Raw genomic sequence first — 23,100 nt, forward strand, 5'->3', positions numbered from 1 at the left:
TGCAAAATGTGAAATCTTTGTCAAGCTGGTGTGGTAAATTGGAGAGCAGTAGAGGTGTGAGTCATTTTAGCCCTGTGGGTCCTGTTCATTCATCTAAATCCCTCCTGTAGGGAGCTAGAGATTAAAGAGTTCCAGAGTGGTCACTAAAACTGAGAACACAGTTAATAACCATGGTGATAGTGTAGTCACTATAGTGAATACTAGAGTATTGTTTTCAAGTGTTTTCTAATTCACATGTTCCCACAAGGGGAGTTATCCTTGGATCAGAGATGGTAATGGCATAAAATCAGAAAAGATTACTTTCAAGAATAAAGGAAAATGTAGGACAGGTTGCAACATCAAGAGCAAGAAGAGTTTGAAGAACGTACAGAAGCAGTCTGTTGTAATTGCAGTACTGAACTAACATATGTTATGTATTGTAGAGCGATACATGTCTCAGGAGCAGTTCTGTTCAAGGAAGGATGGAAGCATGCAGCATGTCACCTACTTGGCTTGCCTGATTTACCAAGAGTTGTTTTTCCAATTAAAGAAGCATGTTCCTTCACAGTTTTGAAATCTCTCAACAATGCATGCTGCTGATCTGATCTAAGCCAAAAAATATAGATACATGGTGGTAGCGAGAAATCTGAGCATTGTTACTGTATGAAAAACATGCTTATGAAATACAAAATTGAGTTAAATCTGAGCACAGTGTGTCAGATTTGATAGTTTAATGAGCTAATATAAACAGGTTGTAATGCCAAGCTCTGATGATAAATCAGTTACCTAGAGAAATAAAGATTTTTTTAAGGTCTGATTTAGAGTTTCATACCTCTGTGTGGTTTCTGGAGACTTAAAGTATTAATATTAAAATAGTGCAGTAGGATTCTACAGTGCAAGATGATATTATACTGTAGAATTGCTTAAAGTCCTCTATAAAGAGTTAATTTTTTTCTTTCTTGAACAGCCTAGAAGCCACTTCAAAGATCTTTGTAAGCAGTAGCTTAATATTGTGCCCATTTCTCCTTTTCACCTTGTAATGTTGTAATGTCTGAGAGTCTGTACAGTAGGTAAGGAAATGGAGTTTTTCAAGTGTGCAAGGGGAGAAGGAAGTGGCAGGCAAGAAAACAAGGAAAATGCTTTGGTACTGCTTGGGTGCAAAGGAATGTTCTTGAGTCTTCAAAATTTAAGACAAACTTTTTCTTCCTAGGCATTGATTTTAAAAAAGAATGGGCATGCAGTAGCCATACCATGCTTGGGAAAGGCTGAGTTAGAAGGCCTGGTCGTATGGGCATGAAAGAAGCGTACAAGGTTAAGAAGTCAGCATAAAAACAGTCCAGATATGAAGTTTTTCAAACACGTAATGCAGGTGGATAGATTTCAGTATGGAAAACCTGGTTCTTGTGGGGATAAACTACACTGTAACATGACACATTTTACAAACTCATTTTTCTCAGTTGAGAATACTTGAAAAAGAAACTACATAAAGACTGCAAATGAATGCAGTTCTCTGGATCCTGCCACCCCCACCAGACATATGCAAAGACAATTTCTGGTTATGAAAAGCTTCTCAAATTATGTCTTGATGTCAGTTCCAAAAGCTACGCAAAAGCTACAACTAGCAAAAGTCACTGGTTGCAGTCGCAACATCCCTCTGTATGAATGGCTTTTGGGACAGGGCCATTAAATCAGACAGGAAACAGAATCAACAAGAAACATACAAATCTTACCTTTCTTGGAGAGGGTTTCGCCTGCTACTGCTTGAAATGTGCATCTTGCTCTAACGCGTTTTCTTGCTGTTACAAGATTAGAAAGTCACACAGACAAGGCGTATTAGGAAACTGCCTACTGAAATTGTAGCCTTTCTCCAAGCCCCAACAGTTAGTCTATTTTAGCATAGTGGGGAAGAGGGGAAGAATTATAAAACAGACGAGTGATCTGTAACACAGAATGTTGCCAGGAGGAGAAGTACATAGGTCACAGATTTTGTAAGAGTAAAGAATTGGTATGGAAGATGACATATGTTTGGATGAGTCAGAAAAACGGGCAAGCAGAAATGAACTGGTCTCAAGGTTGTGCAAAAGACTGTGGCATTTGGATGTGTGATTCTGGCATGCAGATATCAATTCTCCTTTTGACTATGAATCATGCCACTCTTCGTGTCTGCAAAAAGTACATTTCTAATACAGTTTCTGTACTGTTCAACTGGCACCAGCGTTATGTGCTGCAGCACATCAAAAGCTGACAGGAAGAGCAGCCTCTGTAGAGCACGTTCGCTGCAGTACCGCTATCAGAAAGGAGCAGTAGAGGGTACTGAGTGCTGTATTTTTTAAGCGACCTTTACAATGGTTTGAAAGAGACACACAGGAATTCTGCAGTATTTCTAGCCTTCGAGCAGTTTTATTTTGTGTGAGCTAAGAAGTGACGACACAGGGGAGTAGCCCTATGCAATTTTCCCCAATGATAAGGCTCTAAAGATCCACTGTCAGTGCACATACAAAGTTAATAGAATTTCCTGCTCAAAATTCAGTTTTTAAACATTGGAATATCCAGGCTTATCACAAAATCCATAAGGCTTTTCTGAGTGTTTCTTGAGTTTAAACAAAAGATAGGGATATAACTTTCACTTGTGATGTTGTCTCCTTGGAATGGTTGAAAAGAGAATGATCGTTAGGAATTCAAGGCTTGAGGTTATTCTGTGTGTGGATGTAGTCCTCTCTTTACAGGGATTCAAAATGCATCTTACTAGAATAGTCAAACATTTGTGGCATCTTTCTACTGGCTTATCCTTCTTGGTAAAGATGCTCAACTGCAATTATGCAGAGCATCCATTTCATGTCTGCTGTGCTACAGCTGCAAAAACAGGACTAGTAGAAAATGTATAAAATAACTTCTCTGAAAATGACAGTTGATTATTAAGAGTGGAAAAGTCTCATTTTGTTATGAGTAATAACTGCTTAATTGTCCCAAACAGCAGCCAGTTGATCACTTGTATTGTCTGTTTATTGTTTGTTTGTTTTCAATTCTCTCTTATATTGCTGTCATTTATTTATTCTTTATTTCCAAGAACTCTGGCAGTTACAAAACATAATTGTCCTCTCTAAAATCCATCCAAAACACAGGATGGGAAGTTTATCTTGCCTAGAAGCACACACACTCAAATGTAACCAGTATCTCAGAGGAAATCCCATGTTTTTGTGCACATGACCCACTACTCGGAATCTCGACTTAATCTCTATCACGTTATCTATGAACTCAGCACTGTCAGCAAAGGTGCCTGTGGCAAATGAGTAAGGGAAATTTATTAGAGACACTTATGGTTGGGGGTGGGTGGCTCTTTTAACTTGTTGGGTAATCTCAAAATATAATCCTACTCTCACTGAAACCAGTGGCAATGCACTTGTCAGCTTCAGTGAAAGTAGGTGTAACTTCCTTGTTTTCAGTTAATGAATCTGCTAGGGCAATCTTGCCTTTCTGATGTGACTGCTGAAGTATCTAAATTATATTGTTTGTATCAGAACGTAAACCAGAAAACTTCAGGAACAATGCTTTCAGCCTCTTTAGCACATTTCAAATCAAAGTGATCAAGAGCTTTACAGACGATTATGAGGATATATAAAAAAATATCATCTCACCTGCCAGAGAAATGCATCTCTCAGAGAAATAGCTCACAAAGCCACTTAACAGCATCCACCCATAGGTTTAGCACATTTGAATAGGAAGTAAAGAACACCATTATACTTGATTGACTGCAGGCAGAATTAAGGGAAGCTGAGCATCATTACTGAAACAAATTTGGCCCGAGTGCCAAAAATGACTTTTGGTTTTTGCTTGCACTTTTTTGTCATTAATGCCATGTGATGTAAAATGCCAGCACTGTCAGCACTGAAACTGATTTTAATCTATAGGCCAAGGTCAAATAAAGGTGGGCTGTATGTGGTAATCTGTGCATGATGCTGATTAGTCATTTTGCTTTCTTATTAGTTCATCATTTCAGGTATGTATTTAGGTTTTCACCAAATGGGGAGGGGGAGGTCCTAGTCAGCTTTTTTCTTTCGCCTTCTTAAATTTTGTTGAAAAGTGCAGATATGAGCAGCAAAGTACTTAAATCTTCTGATCCAATTATTTTCTTATTACACAGGACAGTCCAGAGCAGCCATGATACCTCCAAAACAGCCAAGGCAACCGAAGGGAGCATTGGATGATGCCATTGCCTTTGGAGGACTAGTAGACCAGGAGACAACGAACAACTTACAGCCAACACCACCTCCGCTGCCGAAAAAAACAATTTTGAGAGCTAACACAGAGCCAAGTCCCAGAGATCTCCAGAAGCAGGCTCTTGAGAACAATCTGTGCATTGTGGCCAACCCCACCTATGACATTGACACCAACTGGGAAGCAAGCAGTGCCTGCTCTTCAGTCAGCTTGGAGCTCAAGGCGCTGGACAATGAGTCAGGAGATTCCTTGGACAGGCCTACAGAAAAGTTAAGGACAACCACCTCAGCAACTAACAGTGTTTCCAGCCTAACCACTATCAGTATTAGGGACCGATGTTCCAATAGCATGGAGTCTCTGACGGGGAGACGCATCTCGCAGACTAAGCAGGGCAAGGGTGTCCAGAAGCCGCAAAGGCAAGCACTTTATCGAGGAATTGAAAACAGAGAAGAAGTGGTAGGTAAAATCCGAAGCCTTCACACTGATTCACTGAAGAAACTGGCACTTAAATGTGAAGACTTGTTCATGGCCGGACAAAAAGACCAGCTGCGATTTGGAGTTGACAGCTGGTCAGATTTCAGGCTAACCAGTGACAAGCCGTGTTGTGAGGCGGGCGATGCAGTTTACTACCCAGCTTCTTACGCAAAAGATCCTCTCAACAATTATGCAGTCAAGGTAAGAGGGGGTTGAAAAATGGGAACCCTAGACATCAGGGACAGAATGTAATGACAATAACCGTAATCAGCAACCCTCCCACTTGTGGTTGGTCCTACAAATAAAAGTAAGTGCTGCTTGCAATGCTGTGTGAAATGTAAGAATCCCAACATACAGGCATTTCCTTCTATAAAGAACCACATTTGCAATACTGAAAGTTCATCTGCATGCAGATGAACCTATGTTCAAATACTTAATCAGATGATACCAAATCATCAGTCTCAATGACGTAATATTTTTCAAGTTTTACATGTTCAGAGCTTTGTAATTTTAAACGTAACCTCTAGAGTAGTGTGTCTTTATGTTCCCATACAAAGCCTTACGTTGTCACCAGCATTCATTACCAACCTTTCAAAATCTCCCATCTAGCCATCAGTGCTGCCTTATAAGCCATACTAAAAAAAAGTGGAATTTATCAGTGTTGGTTTTGTTGCCTTTTACTAAAGAAACAATTGATTTGTGTCTAGGTTATTGTTCAGCTAATGCCAAAAAGAAGTAAGATTTACTAGACTTACTGCTAATATATTAATGAACAGTTGGCAGCTATCTCACTAGGTGCTGTAACTTGATGAGGTTTATATAGGTAATTTTTTCTGAGTACTGCATCTCTGCAGTTCTCAAGGGTTTTCTGGTAGGATGATAGCAAGAAAAACAGCTGAGAGTCATAGTTCTGTCAGACTTCCTGTGTGACCTTGAGCAAATCACTGAACTTCTGACTCCTCCCTGTGGAAACTGAGATACAACAGCTATTACCCAGCACATGTGTGAGGCGTAATCCATTATTCCAAATAAAGCCTGTTGGTGTTCTCGGAAAGGTGGTGTTTTACAGGAATGAAATGTCGCTATTGCTCCTGCATTATTGCTTACAAGAAAGACATAAAAAATAAATAAATGAAAGGTAAGCTTGTTTCAACTGATACTTTCTCCTGAAGTGGCATCTTTTTAAGGCAGATTTGTGGGCATAGTCACTTATATTTCTTTAGTTTACCAAGGCTCTCTTTTTGAAAAGATTTGAAATGAAATCTGGATGCCTTGTGGATGCCATGTCCAGTGGTACTAAACAGCTGAGAAACAGATCACGAGTATGATCATGCATCTATCTGCTAATCTAGTCTAGCTGCAGAATCAAGTCTGGTCTTACTCGGGTTCTTTTTGTTTTGTTTTTAATACAGCGATGCAAAAATCATTGCTTCTGGGATCCCAAGTAGTATTTTTCTCTGTGTGCAGGTTTGGGTTACCACTACTATGATTCCTGTCTGCACAGGCAGGACTGATGCTGTTGTTTTCTTCAAGTTATTTAGGAGAATAGATCTCTTGTACAAAGCTAGTAAGAAGAGAGCACAGCAATGTAGCATCATGAAAAATATGTGCCATGTTATTTTCTGTTATACTTCAGATGTTGTCTTAAAAGTAGTTCTCAGACTAAGAAAATTTATTACAGTATAATAGGTGTGATAGTCTCAAGTGTGAGTGAAGTATCCATAAAAATATCATTGAGTGGGAGGTCACAGTGAACTGTTGTGCTGTCATGTTAAGAGGAAAAGTTATTCTTGGAAATACCCTCCCTTCCAGTTAATGTGATATTGGAAGATGCTCTCACTACAGATGTACTCTGATTTCTGTACAGACCAGGCAGGACCAGCGTATGGGATTACTGTTTTGTTTTCATTTTCTATTTCACATACCTGAACTATTTCACATTCAGTTAAGTTGGGTTCTCTTTAGTTCCGTGTTTCTCTGGTGCGTGTTTTTATTGCTGTATTCCCTACACCGATGTACTGAATTATATAGCCATCTTTAAACTGGATTTATTGGATTTTCCCCTTGAAGTTGAAATGTACTAACACTGGTTTTGTCTTAATATTTGCTGCTAAGTTGAACTTTGACTTGTAGGTCATTGATCCAGAATAATTTTTACAAAATCTCCTAACAACAGATTGCTCTTAGATTACATAGAGATTTTGTGAATTTAGCTTCAACAAATGTACCAGATTTACTATCATGGGTAATTCTTGTATAATAATTACGTAATCATCTACCTCCAACAAATATGCTATGCATTTCCGTCATTTTAGCCCCCTCATCCCCAAAACAGGATGGCAAAAACAGTGAGATGAAAATTAATGGCGTTTTTAATGAATCCAAAATACAGCCTTCTTATTACTTTTGATTACGGGAAAGTAGCAAAAAGAGACTTAGAAATACACTTTGAAAGGATATATGGAGCCACATCTTCTGACAGTATGAATTTGTGTAGTTCGTTTGGGTTTTGCAGAACTAGTCAAGCAACACTGGCTAACAATTCAGATGCTTTCTAAGTTTTCCAGTTTTCACATTAGATTTGAGAAACATTGTAATAATGTTTTTTATTATTACTATTTCTCAATTTGTAGGAAACAAGAGATTTGCCCCCAGAAGGTATTATGGGTCTTAATGCACAAGCCAAAAAAATTAATGTTAATTCCTTATCTCCAAAAGTATAATTATAAAAGTACTGTTAAAATGTAAGCTTTAACTGTTTGACTACTGCTGAGTTAAATTTAGAATAATGAACCTTTTGTGCAGGTGAATAAGCCCATGCACACTTTAAAATCTGGTGGTATCACTGAAGATGATCTGATAAATTTGGTGAAGAACAAGTGCAGCTTGTTCCATTTGGTGTGGATATTAGAGGAAACACAGTTTATAGGAGTGCGTAGTTTCAAAGCATTTTATTGTGCTTCTTACTTCTCTTTCACCTAATCTGTTAGTAAACAACCTGTGCCAAAATGTTGCAGGAAGCCATGTGGAAATTATTTTGATTGAAACATTGCAAATAAAAACAAGTCACAGTTAGAGAGCTACTTTTCCAAATAGCAAAAATATAAGTTCCCTTACAAGAAAGGTTTTCATAAAATTCCAGTCTCTGAGGTATTTTCCTTCACTCAGTACAACTATCGTCTTCTAAGTAGCCGGTAGATCTGGGACAATAAGTAAGCATTCCCATGAAACCACGCTCTTATCAGTCATTCCAAATATGTAGGGAAAAGGTTACACTACAATAAAAGCAGGAGTGACTACCGATTTTTTGTACAGAGTGGACTAGACACGTCCACTTCTTAGTATCCCTAAGGAGACTTAATATGGTAGCAATATGATGGGGATCTTCAGAGAAAAAAAGAAAGAGGAAGAATGTGATTACTCAGGATGAATAATGGTTAGACAAGATTAATTACTGTGTCAGTCAAGTGGAGGAAACTACTTCTACTTTCAGTATCAAACTCTCAAGGAAATTACTGCACAATATCATAGATAGACACACAGAAGTCATGGTTCAGAGTCCATACAGAACAACGCAGACGTAAAGAAAACAAAGCGCTGAGGTACCTGTGCCACACGTGTTCTGGACACAGGCACATGCTGCAGTACAATTTAGGTAGGTTAACGGGACTTGCAAAGGTACAAACAGCTCAAAAGGAGCAGTTAAAAAAAATGTATTGCTTTGATAGCAGAAATTCTTCATGCATTAAAACCTTAAGATTTTTGCTAAGGTTCCCGTTCCAAGTATAAAATAGAGCAATGCAGAAATAAATAGTATTGGGCTGAATATGGCTGATAATTGTCAGCTGCAACTAGGAAACTATTTTCTAGTTTTGTTTAGTTTGTCACTTAGTGTGTTAAGATTTGTTGGGTTTTTTTGATTAATACAGTTCCCTAGTGGAGCCTGGCAGAACTGTTCTCAGAAGTCATCCCCGAATGTCATGCTTCAGATCAAAATAAAGCTATATACATTAAACTTTTAGCCCATTCCAAGTTCAGTCATAGCAGCACAGAATTCTGTGTTTTGGCACATTGTTAAAAAGTCAGTCACTCTGTTCTAAGGCCAGATCAAGAAAATGAGGTCAATCAGAGATCAAACTGGCCTCCTTGGAAAAAAAAAAATGTGCCAAGAACAAGCTATCAATTTGGGATTAGCAAGCTTTCATTCTACACAGAATTTCATTTGCAGTTGTCCCTGTGTGTAATACAACAAAGTAGCACAGATGGTGCAGTCTCTGTGATCTTCTGTGTTTCTCATTTTCAGCACTTGTAAATTCATTTCCCGCTATATTCATCTTTAAGTTCACCAATGTCCTGTAAAATGCATAGGACAGAGTGGAAATGAGATTCCCTGCTGGTGAAGTGGAAGTCAGCTGATGGCACAGTAGGCTACTGGACACATAAGGGAAAAATAGAAGCTAATGCAGAAGTTTTTAGAAGCCCTGAAACATTAAAATCTTGCTTCTTTGTGAATGGGGAAAAAAAATATTGAAATGGCAGGATATAAAGAACCTTGTCCTGTCCTGATAAAAGTGACCAAAGTTTGGCTCCTATGGATGCACTAAAGGAAAGACACAGGATGACAATGCATACCAGTGAAAAGGAAGATGGAAAATTTCTGTTCCTTCGTACTCATATCTCTCTTCTCATTGCTTTCTTGCATCATATGGAAGGGCTTTTTACCAACATTGCTTCATCTTTTGAACAACCATCCTGTTACCAGCACTAGAAATAAGGCTTGCCAAGCCCAGATCAACCAACCCCTTTTGTCATAGCTCTCAGAAAAGGCCACGGGATTTCTGTTTTTTTTTTGTTTTTTTTTTTTAGAGTCAATGACTGGAACAGACAAAAGCTTTAAATATCATGCAAAGAAAACTGGGTTGTATATTTGCTCACAGTTTTGAGATAGCATTAACTGTCACCAACAGAAAAGAAGCTCTATATCAGTTTCTTTTACAATTCATCACAAGCAGCCTGTAACTGCCACCTGTTAATGAGGGCATCAAATTTCACAACCTGTCCCCTAAATGTTTTCAAAGGTAAAGGTAGACTTTGCTTAACTTACCAGAACTCAAGCCATCTCAAAAATTTTAAATCTTGGTCATTCAGATTATAGTTTTAGGTGATAGTGGGGTTATGCCAATACAAAATGCAAAGGTAAGCATTATTACCCATTAATCGTATTAAAGACTAGCATTCACTACTCTTGCAAAACTGCAATATAAAATAGAGTTCTGAGTAGAAAGTGCAGCACAGAAAATGATAAAATAGCACAACAAGATTCTTGGCCCTTATTTTTTCTGATTCCAGGTAATCCAGTGAAAGTCAGTAAATGAAATTTCATTCTATGAACTGTCTCAGAACAGATCAATAAGAAAATGTAGTTTGTCTCTACTGCTTGCAGTACATTTTCCCCGTTCTAATAAGATACTAGTACAAAGGGAATCTGAACTCTGCAGTCTCAAAGCCCAGTACTTACCTGGGCTCATGCAGCTGTATTTCACAGCAAAAGTCTGAAGAGTAATCAGACACTTAAAGGAACATCAGATTACTGCAGGTCTTCCTTTTAGAAACAGTTTTATGAATTCAGACGGGTGTCTGATTCATACTCCAGCCTTTGGATGCTATTCCTAGACAGCCTAGCTTTCCATTCCCCTTTGTCAATTACAGAATATCTAGTGTACAAATTTTAGTGCTTGTATAGTCACCAATTTAATCAAGTTTAAATAAGGCAGCTGCCTCTTCCACTTCTCACATCATATTGTTTGTAAACAAAAAGCAAGAAGCAGAAAATACATCTCTAATCAGATTGCAGCTTTCTTGTTCTGGAAGATACTGCATGCATGTTCTTGTATCCATATACTTACATGTATTGAACAGGAGAAGTAAGAAAAGTGTCTGGTAGCCATCATTGTTGGGTATTTAAGAGATTAGATTTTTTTTAATTGTTTATCTTCTTCAACAACAAAATAAGGATGGAAAATCTGTTCTCGTGAATGCAGTCACTTTAGTATTGATTGTAATCATTTAGTCTTCAATTACTGTTTATTGATACAAAGATAACCTCCAAAGTCACTGTAGCAAGCATGGAATTAGCATCTCCATTCTTGATGGAGAGGCATCTGAAACAAAATCTCATGTTTGAGAGTTGATGTTTGGGAACCTTTGGCTCTGCTGTGGATTCAGACTGTAGAGTTGACAGTGACTTGAAGGTTTTCATAAACAACAGAAATAGTGGAATCAGTGATTTTTTTCACCCTTGGATCGTTATATATAAGTTTCTGTTCTGCTTGATGCTGAAGAGGTCTTAACTGGAATATTGTATTCATCATAGGGTACCATTCTTCAGAAAGATGTAATAAATATGGAAGAAACCAGAAAAGAGTAACAATAATCAGAGGGTTAGGAATGAAGAAAAGAGTGAAATAGGATTAAACAGTAGGAAAAAGGGAGACGATGGAGAAGGACAGTGGTGGAGAAGGACAACTCCCTCTCAGGGTGTTTTTTAATAGGCTGGGAAGGCAGTTCTTAGGGATGATCCAGCTGGCAACATACAGATACATTTGCCTTGCAGGCCTGTTCAGCTAGCTCAGAAGAAAAGGGCGAAGGCAGCATACTGCACCCTAACAGCTGCATGCCTTTTGGTGCAGATATCTTGCATGATCGGTCGTTTCTAAATTCCAAGAGAGCATTGCCACATCCACAGAGAGACCTACTGAAATTGTGCTTTTGTACTAGTACAATTCTAGGATTGGGGATATTTTCTAAAAATGAGTAAACTGAGGCTGATGTTTGAGACATGCAAAGTACTAGTATCTTAATATTTTAACTGAAATTTCAGTAATACATTTGAGAGTGCTTTTTTGAAGTAAGTAGGAAAATGGGGCTGCCTAGGACTATCATTAAGAACTAGAAATCAGTTTTGATTCCTTTTCTTTTCCCTTTTTATAGGCAAGGAGAAATAATTCTCATGAACTTTTGAAAAAATGCCTTGTATTCACCAAACTGGGAAGTGTTAATTGTTTTAAGAGCAAATACTCTGCGGATTATATTTTCCTGATAGAATATCATTTTTAGCTGGCACGTGGCATTAGAACTCCTCTGGGGGTAACATGAAGTATAGTATGGTTGCTAAGGGCAACTGCTTTTTTTTGTGCTGTTCTTGACATTAAAGAGCGCTTAATTTTATATATATGTATATTTTAAGAGTGTCCACCTGGACGCTTTCCTGCTAAACGTACTGTAGGGAACCTGCTTTTAGCAGGGAGGTTGGTATTGATGATCTGCAGAGGTCCCTTCCAACCCCTACGATTCTGTGATTAGTTTATATTTCGGATTAGGTCCTTTAAGTAATAACAAAACAAGAAAAGCTGGGTTGCAACGTACAGAATTTTCTGCAGCTGGAATTGATTGTCTCCATGGCTGGCTGTTCAAGAAAAAGGCCATGGACTTCAAGGGCATAGAAAGCAAAATTATTTTAATTTTCATTAATCGTTCTCCCAGTCAGATTTGATACATGTAGCAAGGGTAGTCTATACAACACTTTTCTATCTCTGTCTTTTGTGCAGTATTAAGTATTTGATAAACCCAGGGACTTCAGTCTCCAAGACGATCAGCTGACATACATAATGCAAGGATTCATGCTGTATTTTTACTGTACCTGTTTAAACTTGTAACCCTTGAGAGATGGGGGGGACTGTCATTGTCATTTCATATGGAAACATGCATCTTCACCTCATGTATCTACTTCATATGACTATCTGACAATGCATTTCTCTTCTCAACAAGCATAGAAGACTAAATGAACTGTTTGTGTGTTTGTTTAGTGGAAGATGACTTTATAACTAGCCCTACATGAGTTCCTGAGAAGGCAAGAAAGGAAAAACCAGGAGAAAAGCCACCTTTTGCTTACATCTAGGGCTAGTCTGAGATCTGGGCTCCTTAATTGTTGTGACTGTGCAGAACTAGTGCTGACTTTTCTAACCTCATTCTTAGAGATCAGTCTTTCCTTTGCTTTCAGAAAGGAGCTAAGGGAGGCTGTAACTTCATCTGGAATGAGATATCTTCCTATCTTCACTTCCTTTGAGCTTTGCAGTTTAAACCTGTTGGTGCTTTACACCAACTGAATATTTAGGCTCTAACCTTGTAAAGATTAAAACATGCACTTAACCTTACAGGCTCTGAACAATCTCAGTGAAGTCAGCAGAAGTAAGGTTAATGCGCAACGGTCAACACAGCTGAGTCTTTGTAGGGCTGCAATTTTAATCAGTAAATGCCGTAGAACAGAGGTCCTAATAGAGATTGTCCCATGGCTGTCATAAGGTGGTCAGAGCTGTAAGTTGTTATGACAGTGCAGACAATTAATAAGGATAATAATTATGGTGATAATGTACATATCAAGATATTTCTGGACAGCAATGAAATATAGGTAGATAGGACAAAATATAAGTGTATACTTAGGATGTTGACAAATGATTGAAAGCAATTAAGGTACCATGTTCTAACGAGTTTCCATTCATCACTTGAGCCACAGCAAATTCCCCTGTCCCCCCACCTCACTGAAGATATGATGTGTGTTAGCTCCACACAGCTTCAGCTAATAGATTTCAGTTTCCAATTACAGTGGGCAAGGAGCATGCATCCAGTCATTTAGCTCAGCTGACAGCTGGTAACTTGTTATGCCATGCTGGTTCACTCGTGTGCAATCGTCTGATCATATCCTCCAATATTCCATGCTTATTTCTTTATATATCCTATTGCTCTTGATAATTCTTATTTTGTTCAAGCTTCACACAAATCTGAGAGAAGAACAGGAAATAAAATGCTATGGATAAACAAGTAACTGTGCAGTAAGCTTCCTTGTGAAGTTACCTTGTATCAGCTGCTCCCCTGACTGAAAGCAGAACCTGCCTGAGCAGTATTTTCTATTGAGCAATAGATGCGCAGGAGAGCTGTTTGCACGTATTGATCTGCAGTTGCAGTTCCAATCCAGTGCAGAACTGTTCACATGCCAAGGTCAGTTCAGTAAAAAATGTTTCGGTCCTTGTATTTGGACTATGGATACATTAAATAAAACAGGATATAGAACTTGCATATTAAGAGTTATGTCTGTTCTGTTTATTTTCTTTCCCCAGATTTGTAAGAGCAAAGCTAAGGAGTCCCAGCAGTATTATCACAGCCTATCTATCCGGCAGAGTCTGGCTATCAACTTCAACATCCAGCAGGACTGTGGCCATTTCCTTGCTGAAGTCCCAGTTCGCCTCCTTCCATGGGAGGACACTGATGCACCAGAGGTTGAAGAAGAAGAAGATCAAGAAGAAGAAGAGAGAGAACCTGAGCAAAAGAACAGAGATGCTTCTTCCAATACAGAGGCTTCACAGAAGGACAGCTCAAGTAATCAGGGGACCATCAGCAAGCCACGCAGCCGTGTTGTAGTCATCACGCGGGAGGTCCCGTACTTAACCGTGGCTGACTTTGTGCGAGAGTCTGCACCCCGCCATGCAAAAAGCCCAGATTTGTATGAGAGGCAGGTCTGTCTCCTCCTTTTACAGCTGTGTTTGGGGCTGGAACACCTGAAACCCTATCATATCACACACTGTGATCTGCGGCTAGAGAACCTGCTGCTGGTTCATTCCAGACCAGGAGGCAGCCCCCTGAGCTCTGAGTCCATGGAACCCAGTCCCAACACTGCTTGCCCAGCCAGGTTAATAGTGAGCAACTTCTCGCAGGCCAAGCAGAAGAGTCATATGGTGGATCCTGAGGTCCTAAGGGATCAGTCCCGCCTGGCTCCAGAAATCATCACTGCCACACAGTACAAAAAGTGTGATGAATTCCAGACTGGCATCCTTATCTACGAAATGCTGCACTTACCCAATCCCTTTGATGAGAATCCAGAGCTGAAGGAGAAGGAATATACTCGTGCTGATCTCCCCAAGATCCCTTGCCGTTCTCTCTACTCTCAAGGGCTTCAACAACTTGCCAGCTGCCTGCTAAATCCCAACCCTTCAGAGAGGATCCTGATATCAGAAGCCAAGGGAATCCTTCAGTGTTTGCTTTGGGGTCCACGTGAGGACTTGTTTCATGCTCTGAGAACATCTTCCAACCCAGCTCGGAGAGATGCTGTACTTCAGAACTGGCTGGACATCAAAAGGACGCTGCTGATGATCAAGTTTGCAGAGAAGTCCTTTGACAGGGACTGTGGAGTTATTCTGGAAGACTGGCTTTGTTGTCAGTATCTGGCTTTTGCCACTATAGACTCACTTCATCGCATTGTGAGAATCATGCAGCAGCACTAGTTTGTAGAACCTGTTGCTTTTCATGAAGCACCTCCACCCCAGCCCACACTCTAACCTGCGCTAGGGCTCACACTTTGAACAAGTGTTTCAACAAAGGCCTAGATATCAAAGCCAGCAACTCTGAGCAAATAAGTTCTGATTGGAGAAATTGCATCCCGTACCCAATATGGCAGAAACTTTACTTTTTTGCCAGGCCTCTTAGGGATTAATTTTATACACACATATGACTGCATTTGTATCAGACACTTTGTAACTAGATTAATATCTGGATGAAAAGGAGAGCAAACTTTGATACCACTATTTCTATCACTGCAGTAAACAAATCGCCCTCCTCTTCTGGGTAGTTTCTGTCATTTCTGTATGTAGCATTGGTAGTGAATAGCAGTGACCATTAGCAGAGATGGGAGTTGTATACATGGGAGATGAATGATCCACATTGCCCCGTGCCACAAAACACTCCACTGCCTTTAATCCACATCCCAGGCAAAGTTTTCTCTCACCTTAGACACCTTACAGTGGGGCTGGACTCCTCTTCCCTTTGGTCTCAACCAAATGGTTTCTGATCTTTCTGTTACCTTTTATGCCTTCTTTTTTCCTTGCAGATACGGTTATCCTGCTGATTGCAGCAATGTCGGCGGACAGTAAGCATCTGTGTTCTGTCCTCTTCCCTCCTCTGTCCCTGACTTGCTGCCTGCCCATATCCTTTCTAATCACGGATCCTTGATTTCAACCATGCTGCCTTAATTGGACCATTATCCTTAGCTTAAGACCTCTGCATTAAAAAGCAGAATATGCACACTTGGTCTTTCCCATTTCCCCTACATGACACTCACCAGTCTGGACAGTTGATGTACTGTAGCTATAATTCTGTTTATACCAGAAAAATACAACACATGGTGGGCAATTGAAATTCCCCTTCCATCGCAAAAGGCACTAAAGCCTGACTTGAAATGGATAGGACGTACATAACCTTCTCTGACAATCACTGCTATGAACTGGGGTTGAAAATAACAACCACCTTTTCTGTTTTATTTTGTTTTGCTCTTGTCACTTGTGCCATATTGCAAAATGGGACTGAAATTGGCTCTGCTGGTATGTTGGCAGGAGATAGAAATGCTTAGAGCTTGTCTGTGTGTAGCTCACAGGCTACATAGAAACGCTTTTACTGCAGACACAGTTCTCTGAAGGGTAAAAACAAGGGGGCAAAAACACTGTTGTTTAATTATTGAGGGAGCTGTTAAGTTTGGCAGCCACAACTAACAGTATCATGATCCATTTTTCCCACAGTGGTATTTGGCTGCCTGTCTCCTGTCTGCTGTAACTAGTGTTTTCTGATGTTGCTACAGACAACACCCTAAAAATGGCATGTTGTCAAAATAGCTCAAAGAGCATTGCAGACAGGATTTTGGACTAGAGCAGGAATTATTGAGTATTAAAGAGAGGAAATTAAAAAAAAAAACAAAAAACCTGAAGGAGCTTTTCACTTTTAGAGGCAGCTGCTGACTTTCTTCCCTGGCCTAATGGATGTTTCCTACAGAACCGCTGCAGTTGTACAGACATTATTTTTGCTCAGTATTGCTAGGCTCTGAATTGTTTCCTGAATCACTCTGAAGAATTCATTTGGATGCAGAAGAAAAAGCGATACTGAATATTCTGACCCAGGGGATGGAAAGCAGACAGCCCTAGTTATGAGCCTGTGCTTCTCTTCTATGGATCTATGTGCAATTCTTGTATGTATTTTTTAAAGCTGTACATTACAGTGTTCACTTTACACACCAGCCTTTACCTGATGCTAGATCTGCAGCCCCTTCCTTTTACTCTCCTGGCACATAAATGCACAGATATCCATGTGTTCTTTTTATGGATTGATATTTCATTTTAATTGTTAAAACTGTGAGGAATCAATTCACTTCAGCCTTGAAACAAATAGCCACTTTATACAGCATATGCATGTTTGGACCAGATGCATGGAAACTGAACAAACAGTCGTGCAGGCTTAAGGTCAGCGAAACTAGCTCTGGATCCACACCATTCACTTGGAGGGGTTGAAATTTTTGTATTAATCTTCTCTGGCATCTATCAGAGCTAAGCGGAATAGCGTGTAGAAGCCTACAACGATTGTGCCATAGTATGTAGACAGTCTCTGTGACCTTTCTAAAGACTTTCTGAAACTTCTGATGATTATTCTTGTGTTTGATTCACCTGTATCAGTGAAGGATCAGGCAAGGATAAGGATAATATATTTTCATGTGATATATATTTTTTCTTTCTCTTTTTGGCAAGAAGGTCAGGATGGCAGCATTGACTGGGGGGGAGGGAGGGGAGGAAGAGGACAGTGCTTTAAAAGCCCAAGTGCAATGTGTGTAGTTGAGGTACTTCACTACATCAGGAAAGAAAGTTTCTATACTACTGCTGAGCAGCTTGTAGAACCTTTAAAAGAATCACACACGTGTTCAGTGCAGCTCTGCTTTATCTGGAGACAGGAGGGCAATACCCTCATAGCTTAAGTACACTGAGCATGACAAGTCACACGCGTACTATCTGCTAGCTATTAGTCACAATATGTTGAGCTAAGAGTAGGGCTTCTTGTTCTCTGTAGTCTGGTTTTGTGTTCATTTCGTAGTGCCTGTGCGCACATAACTTCTCACCTAGCTCATATAGGCTGTGTGAGCAGTTCTTGGACCACTTGCTGTTGTAGTGGGCTCGTTCCCTGAGGCCGGGAGGTTTCCGTGTTTACGGACATGTGTTCTCAGTGTCACTTTCATGTCAACACGCACATGCAAAGTTGAATTTTGAATGTTTTACAACCATACGTATTTAATGCAGCTGGTCCAAAGCCTTTGTATCTCTAGCTATCTAATTTCAGTTAGTATTTTTTGTGATGAACCAATACTCATTTTAACTCTGCAGTATAATCAAGCATGGATAGATGTTCACTACCAATCTCTTTCTTGTGCAGCACTGGGTAAACTTTAGCAATTTGTAATGTTGTGTGTGTTTTCTTTAAAAAAGAAAGAATGATCAAAGAAGTCAAACACAATCTGGCCTGAGGTATTCCTCGGGGGAGCTAGCAGCTGACTTTGCAGATGTGCCCATAACTGATGATTGTGGAAGTCCTCCATCCTAGCAACAGATTATGCCACATAAATATCTGAGAATGTATACATTAAACTGATTGTAAACAAATCCTAAGAATGCTACAGCATAATTGCTAAGCAAAAGGAAAAAAACCCGCTCTGTAATTGGGATCCTGTGTAGGACAGGAACAAAACCCCTGGCTGTGCATGCTTTAACTTCCATGACTATGTGCACAGATCTTGAATTTTCTTTTAGCAGTATCGCACTTTTAGTTGATCTCAAGAAATAGGAAGAGCTGCAAATCTCAGATAGCAGTATTGACTGTAAATATATATTTTTCTATTAATAAAAGCTGTCGTTCACATATTTTTAACATGAACTCTAAAGATTTTTCCAGTGGAAACTAATTTCTGGAAAATCAAATGTTCGCTTGAACTATGTTGAGTGGTTTCTGATCCTATTAGAGCCATTAAAAACCTCTCTAATGTTACAGAGAGAGCACAGTGATTGGATTCACAACATTTAGTGCCTTGTCAAAAAAAAACTCAAATGAAGCTGGTCAGTTGGTAGAAATCTTATTCTTCCCATAATAGCCCTATAAATAATACTGCCTCCATGCAAAGATGCAAAAGATTTTAAAAATTAAAAGCTGTACTTCATATAATACTGACTTGACCTATTCAATAAAATTTGTTTCTAGAGTTTCAGTTATTTGAACAGGTTCCTTTAAATTGCTTGCAGTACAGCATAAACCTGAATAACCACCAAAATTGTGGGCTTTCAAGTTTGGAACTGAATCTGCACAGGGAGAATAAGTCAAACGGTCCAGACTGACTCCTGCATCAAAACAAGTCTAATGCTTTGACAATCTACTGCACGCGCTTGGCTTCTAGGAGAGGAGGAATCGGAAGGAGGTAAGGTGTGCTGCTCCTGATGTAAGTAGTGGATGTGCTGCACACTGCACTGTGGTGTGAAATGCAGACCTCTAGTAAAAGAGGAGTTCTGAAAAAAATACTCCTGAGATGTTATGGAAAATGGGTTTGTTCTGTGTTTCTAAAATTGGAATTACTTATTCACTAATTAGCTTTCAAGCCTCAGATCTGCTCCAGTCAGTATGCAGAACCAGCTGAGATAAAGAGAATCAATTAGTAAAACCTTAGCTAGAAATTTTCAGGAATGAGGGAAACCAGAATTTCGTTCTGGAGCCTCAAGAAGGTCCAGTATAGAGGCCTGGTCTCTTTTCAATATTCAGACCTGATTAAATCAACAACTCAAGCTAGGATACTGTGCTGCTGGCCTGCAGACAAGAATGCACATATCATTTACAAAAATACTCCACCTTAAATCTTGTATGCTCCACACATCGCAGCAGCACCCACAAGGTATGAATGGATCATCTTGACATTTTAACACAGGGGAATTCCAGCATACTAGAGAGAAAAATATATTATTTAAATAAATCAGATGTGTGCTAGCAATCAGCTGCTTAGAGAATTCATTCAGCAGCTTCCTGCTGTAGGGCCCTAACTTTAGTATGTAAAAATAGTATTTGCTGCTGAATGAAATGTATCTGTTTCTCGATTCTTGTGTTGAGAAGCCCCACCTAAATTAATATATTTTTTGTTTGTAATAACAAATTCGTATGTAAATATAAAGTAAATAATCCTGTTATTATTTAAATCAGTTGCAACTTTAATGAGGGATACAATGGAAACTGAATCAGACCTTTTAATGCACTTTCATTTCCCCTTTACCCCAAACAAGAATTAAAATGTCTGTTTCTCCATAGAAACAGCCTATGACTGTTAAACTGTTACTTGGTGCATGACTGGGCCATCTATTTAACTCTGATTTTGCAAAGGTAGTGTTGGTTCTGCTAAAACACCTGTAAAACCTAGAGCACGATCAGAGCCCTTCAGTCCATGTGTAGAGAGATGTGATGATGATTTAGTTATGCAGTAAGATAACATCAAAGAAGCGCAGAATAGAATTTTAAATACCTCCTATAATAACAGACCTGTGGAAATACTCTGTAAACAATCACCTGGATTCCTAACACACAAAAAATACTTTTCAGAAGAAATACTAAGGAGATGTTTCTTTAGGGCATCCTCAACTCCAAAAGGAGGAACAAGTCTTTGCTGCTGCTGAGTTGCAGTGAATTTCTGATAGACGTTTGTATAGATTTTACTATTCACCTGGATGCAGTATTAGAAGGATGGTGGTTTTGAACAGACATAGAATGTAATTTAAATAATTTCCTATAAGCCTCCTTGCGTTGGTGCTCCACTCAGCATTTAGTTGGAAACCACAGAATGCTTTCAGATCAAGCAGAGTTGCCAGTCAGAAATGAAATACTCAGCTTACCTGTACATTAGCATTTTACCACTCTACAGAATTTGAGAATTTGGACTGTACTTCAGATTGTGAAAATTACTTTTTGCATACACCCAAGGGGAAAACTTCAGGGATTTAGAAGAGGATGGAAAATTTTTTTATGCGGAAGAAATATATGTTCACATATATACATGAATATATGAGTGTGTGTGGGCACATTCATATATATATATATGTATGTATATGAAATTTTGTATCCCAAAAATACTCTTTAGCCCTTTCCATTTGCAAATATATATATATATTATATATCGTGTATATAATATATATTTAGGGCTGTGTCAGTTTGAATCTAGTCATTTCATAAAGAACACCTTTAAAATTGGCTTTAACCTCTGTTTCTTTATCATTTGGCTTGTTGGTAATAGCAGGTTTTGCAGTTGAAATCCTTGGGTTTTTTTCTTTTAAAACTTAATTATGCTGAGCATTTAAGAATATGTTCTTGTTTTTAATAGGAGGGGGGGAAGTTATTTTTAAATTAGGGATTCCAAAATTGATGATCTTTTATAAATGGGATTTCTTTAAAAGACCTTGAATAAGGGATTTATTTGTCTTTAATTTCAACTCCATTCTTGTGGGTAATTTGTATTTGGAATTCCTGGTTGCATTGCTTTATCTGGTGCTTCATATTGACATTTACACATTTTTATATAAGTAAGTATATAAACTTCAAGCCTTCCTTTGTGATCAGGGGCAGTTACACTCCGGTTTGCTGTGGTACTTTGCTGTGTACTCTGTGGCATTCATGTTACTGTGTAAATAAACTAGTTTTATTACACTCAAACTTTCACTTGTCTTTTTCTTCCTAGGAAATTAAACTAAAATCTGTACTTCTGAGGAAAACACACATGGCAAGTCGAGGAAAAAAAGGTTTTCCTCCAAGAAAAGTGGGCTGGTTTGCTGCAGCAGCTAGTGTGTGAGTGCAACAGATAGGAGCTTTGGTTGATGAGTGATGCTCAGCACCTGTGGCCAAGCATCCCTGCTGCCCAGGGCTCAGGACACAGAGCTGCCTGCCACCTCTGATGGTGTTTTCCCCAGAAGTCTCACCATGGCTGGCTCTGGTTCAGCTCCATGCTGACAAGCAGCGGCGGCAGCCCAAAAATAAACTCCACCAGCAACTGCTGCTGATTGAACAACTGTCTGGTAAAGCCTTCTTGGAGAGAGGTGACTTGACACATTAATGAAAATGGACACAGCCACGTGTCCGCGCTGGGGCAACTGTTATTGCTAAAGGAGCTGAGCCAAAGTCAGCCATTTCACTAGTGTGGATGGGGATTAAATGGCCTGATGTGAAGGAATAAAATGGCTCTGAGGGAAATTTTTATATGCTGTGACAAAGTCGGATGCCTCCAAGGCAGTCATCTGCAGTGGAATTCATTTTGTCTGATCCGTTACCTTGAAGCATACAGCCTGATGGAGGGTCTGTGAGAAACAGATGGGATAATATGCATCTTCCGTGATCGTGCAGACACACTTCAGCGGTAGTGAGATCAAGCAGCTCAATTTTGTTCCCAGATTTGATAGGCAGCAATGCTAGCTGCAGATGCTAATTTATTAGCATAGAACAGATGACACTGCGTACATTGGAGCAATGCTGTGGTTCTGCGTGACAATTGCGCTGCTCGTAACTACTCTTTTAAAAGAGCCAACATCCTGAGGGCTCGATTCTTCCCACAGTTCCAGCGGCTTTGCACAGGTAATGTCATCAATTGCAGTGGGATCACAATTAGTCTAGTGTAACTACTACATGTCTTTCACATTTATTCCTCAGACACGGTTTCAAAGCCTTTCAAAACCAGTTAAAGCTAGTGTCCTCATCCTTTTTAAAAATACAAAGCTAACTGACTCCAGAGATACCAGTAAATATGCAAGACATTTAACAGCCTGATAAATATTTCGGCTTTGCTAGAGTAATCCCTCTTCACTTCAACAAAGTGCCAAGGACTCAGCTAAACAGAGTCAGATTATGCCATTTGTCAGTGGCAATCACCACTCTGGAGGGAAAAGGTACTCAAAAATAGACTGCAACCTTGACAAGACATGATAGTTATACTAGTTTTACTAAAATCTGTTTGAAATGAATTTAGTTATATCAGTGCAAACTCTCTGGTGGGTGTCCTTAGGTGGTCACAGTCTGGCATTCTCATTTCAGCTTGTGCCAGACATGAATACAAGTGAAGCCAGCAGATGCCTAGTTTAGGCTGATGCAAGAATTTTCAGGTTTTTCACCAGCCCAGAAATTCACCTTAATTGTAAACAGGCCCTAAGAAGCTTTGTTCCTATAAACGGCAAACCTTTATTTTCCAGAAAATCATCACGCTATGCAGGCTGCCTGTTTTGCCGAGTTAGTACGCATCTGTGCTGCCATACATGAATCATGCTGTCCTCCTTACCCAGCAGTGGCTTCAGCTAGAATTACATCGGAGCAGCCAGCTCACAAGGCACAAGTTAAACATTTTGTGCAATCCATCCTGCAGGGAAAGTCTCGTTTCAGTTCAATTCTGAGCTAAGACTCCTAGATCTGTGGAGAAAGGCATGCATTAAAACACCCTGTTTGGCCTTCAAATCTGCTGCACTTCACTTAGTAGTGCTGCTGCTATCTCAGCAGGCAATGCCACAGCCT

The 23,100-nt window shown here is 39.5% G+C and overlaps 1 protein-coding gene and 1 long non-coding RNA gene across 32 annotated transcripts in view; one reads left to right on the forward strand and one right to left on the reverse strand.

Annotated features, from left to right (window-relative positions):
* PEAK1 (pseudopodium enriched atypical kinase 1) overlaps positions 1-21,261 on the forward strand; it is a 118,829-nt gene extending 97,568 nt beyond the window's left edge. For all 29 annotated transcript variants that reach the window (XM_083850788.1, XM_083850786.1, XM_083850782.1 and 26 more), the window contains 2 exons: positions 4,121-4,869; positions 13,842-21,261. In XM_083850788.1, the coding sequence (XP_083706914.1) occupies positions 4,121-4,869; positions 13,842-15,002 (1,910 nt within the window). In that variant the 3' untranslated portion in view covers positions 15,003-21,261. The remainder of the gene's footprint in view (positions 1-4,120; positions 4,870-13,841) is intronic.
* LOC310905111 overlaps positions 1-23,100 on the reverse strand; it is a 105,813-nt gene that overhangs the window by 64,563 nt on the left and 18,150 nt on the right. The window contains exon 2 of one of the 3 annotated variants that reach the window (XR_014588790.1): positions 1,710-1,775. The exons of 1 other annotated variant lie outside the window; for it this stretch is intronic. This is a non-coding gene — a long non-coding RNA (uncharacterized lncRNA). Of the gene's footprint in view, positions 1-1,709; positions 4,114-23,100 lie in introns of those variants that run through there. One more of the 3 variants, XR_014588791.1, reaches the window with a different exon arrangement.

Source organism: Anser anser, assembly GCF_964211835.1.
Source record: "Anser anser genome assembly, chromosome: 10".
In the NCBI taxonomy this organism is placed as follows: Eukaryota; Metazoa; Chordata; class Aves; order Anseriformes; family Anatidae; genus Anser; species Anser anser.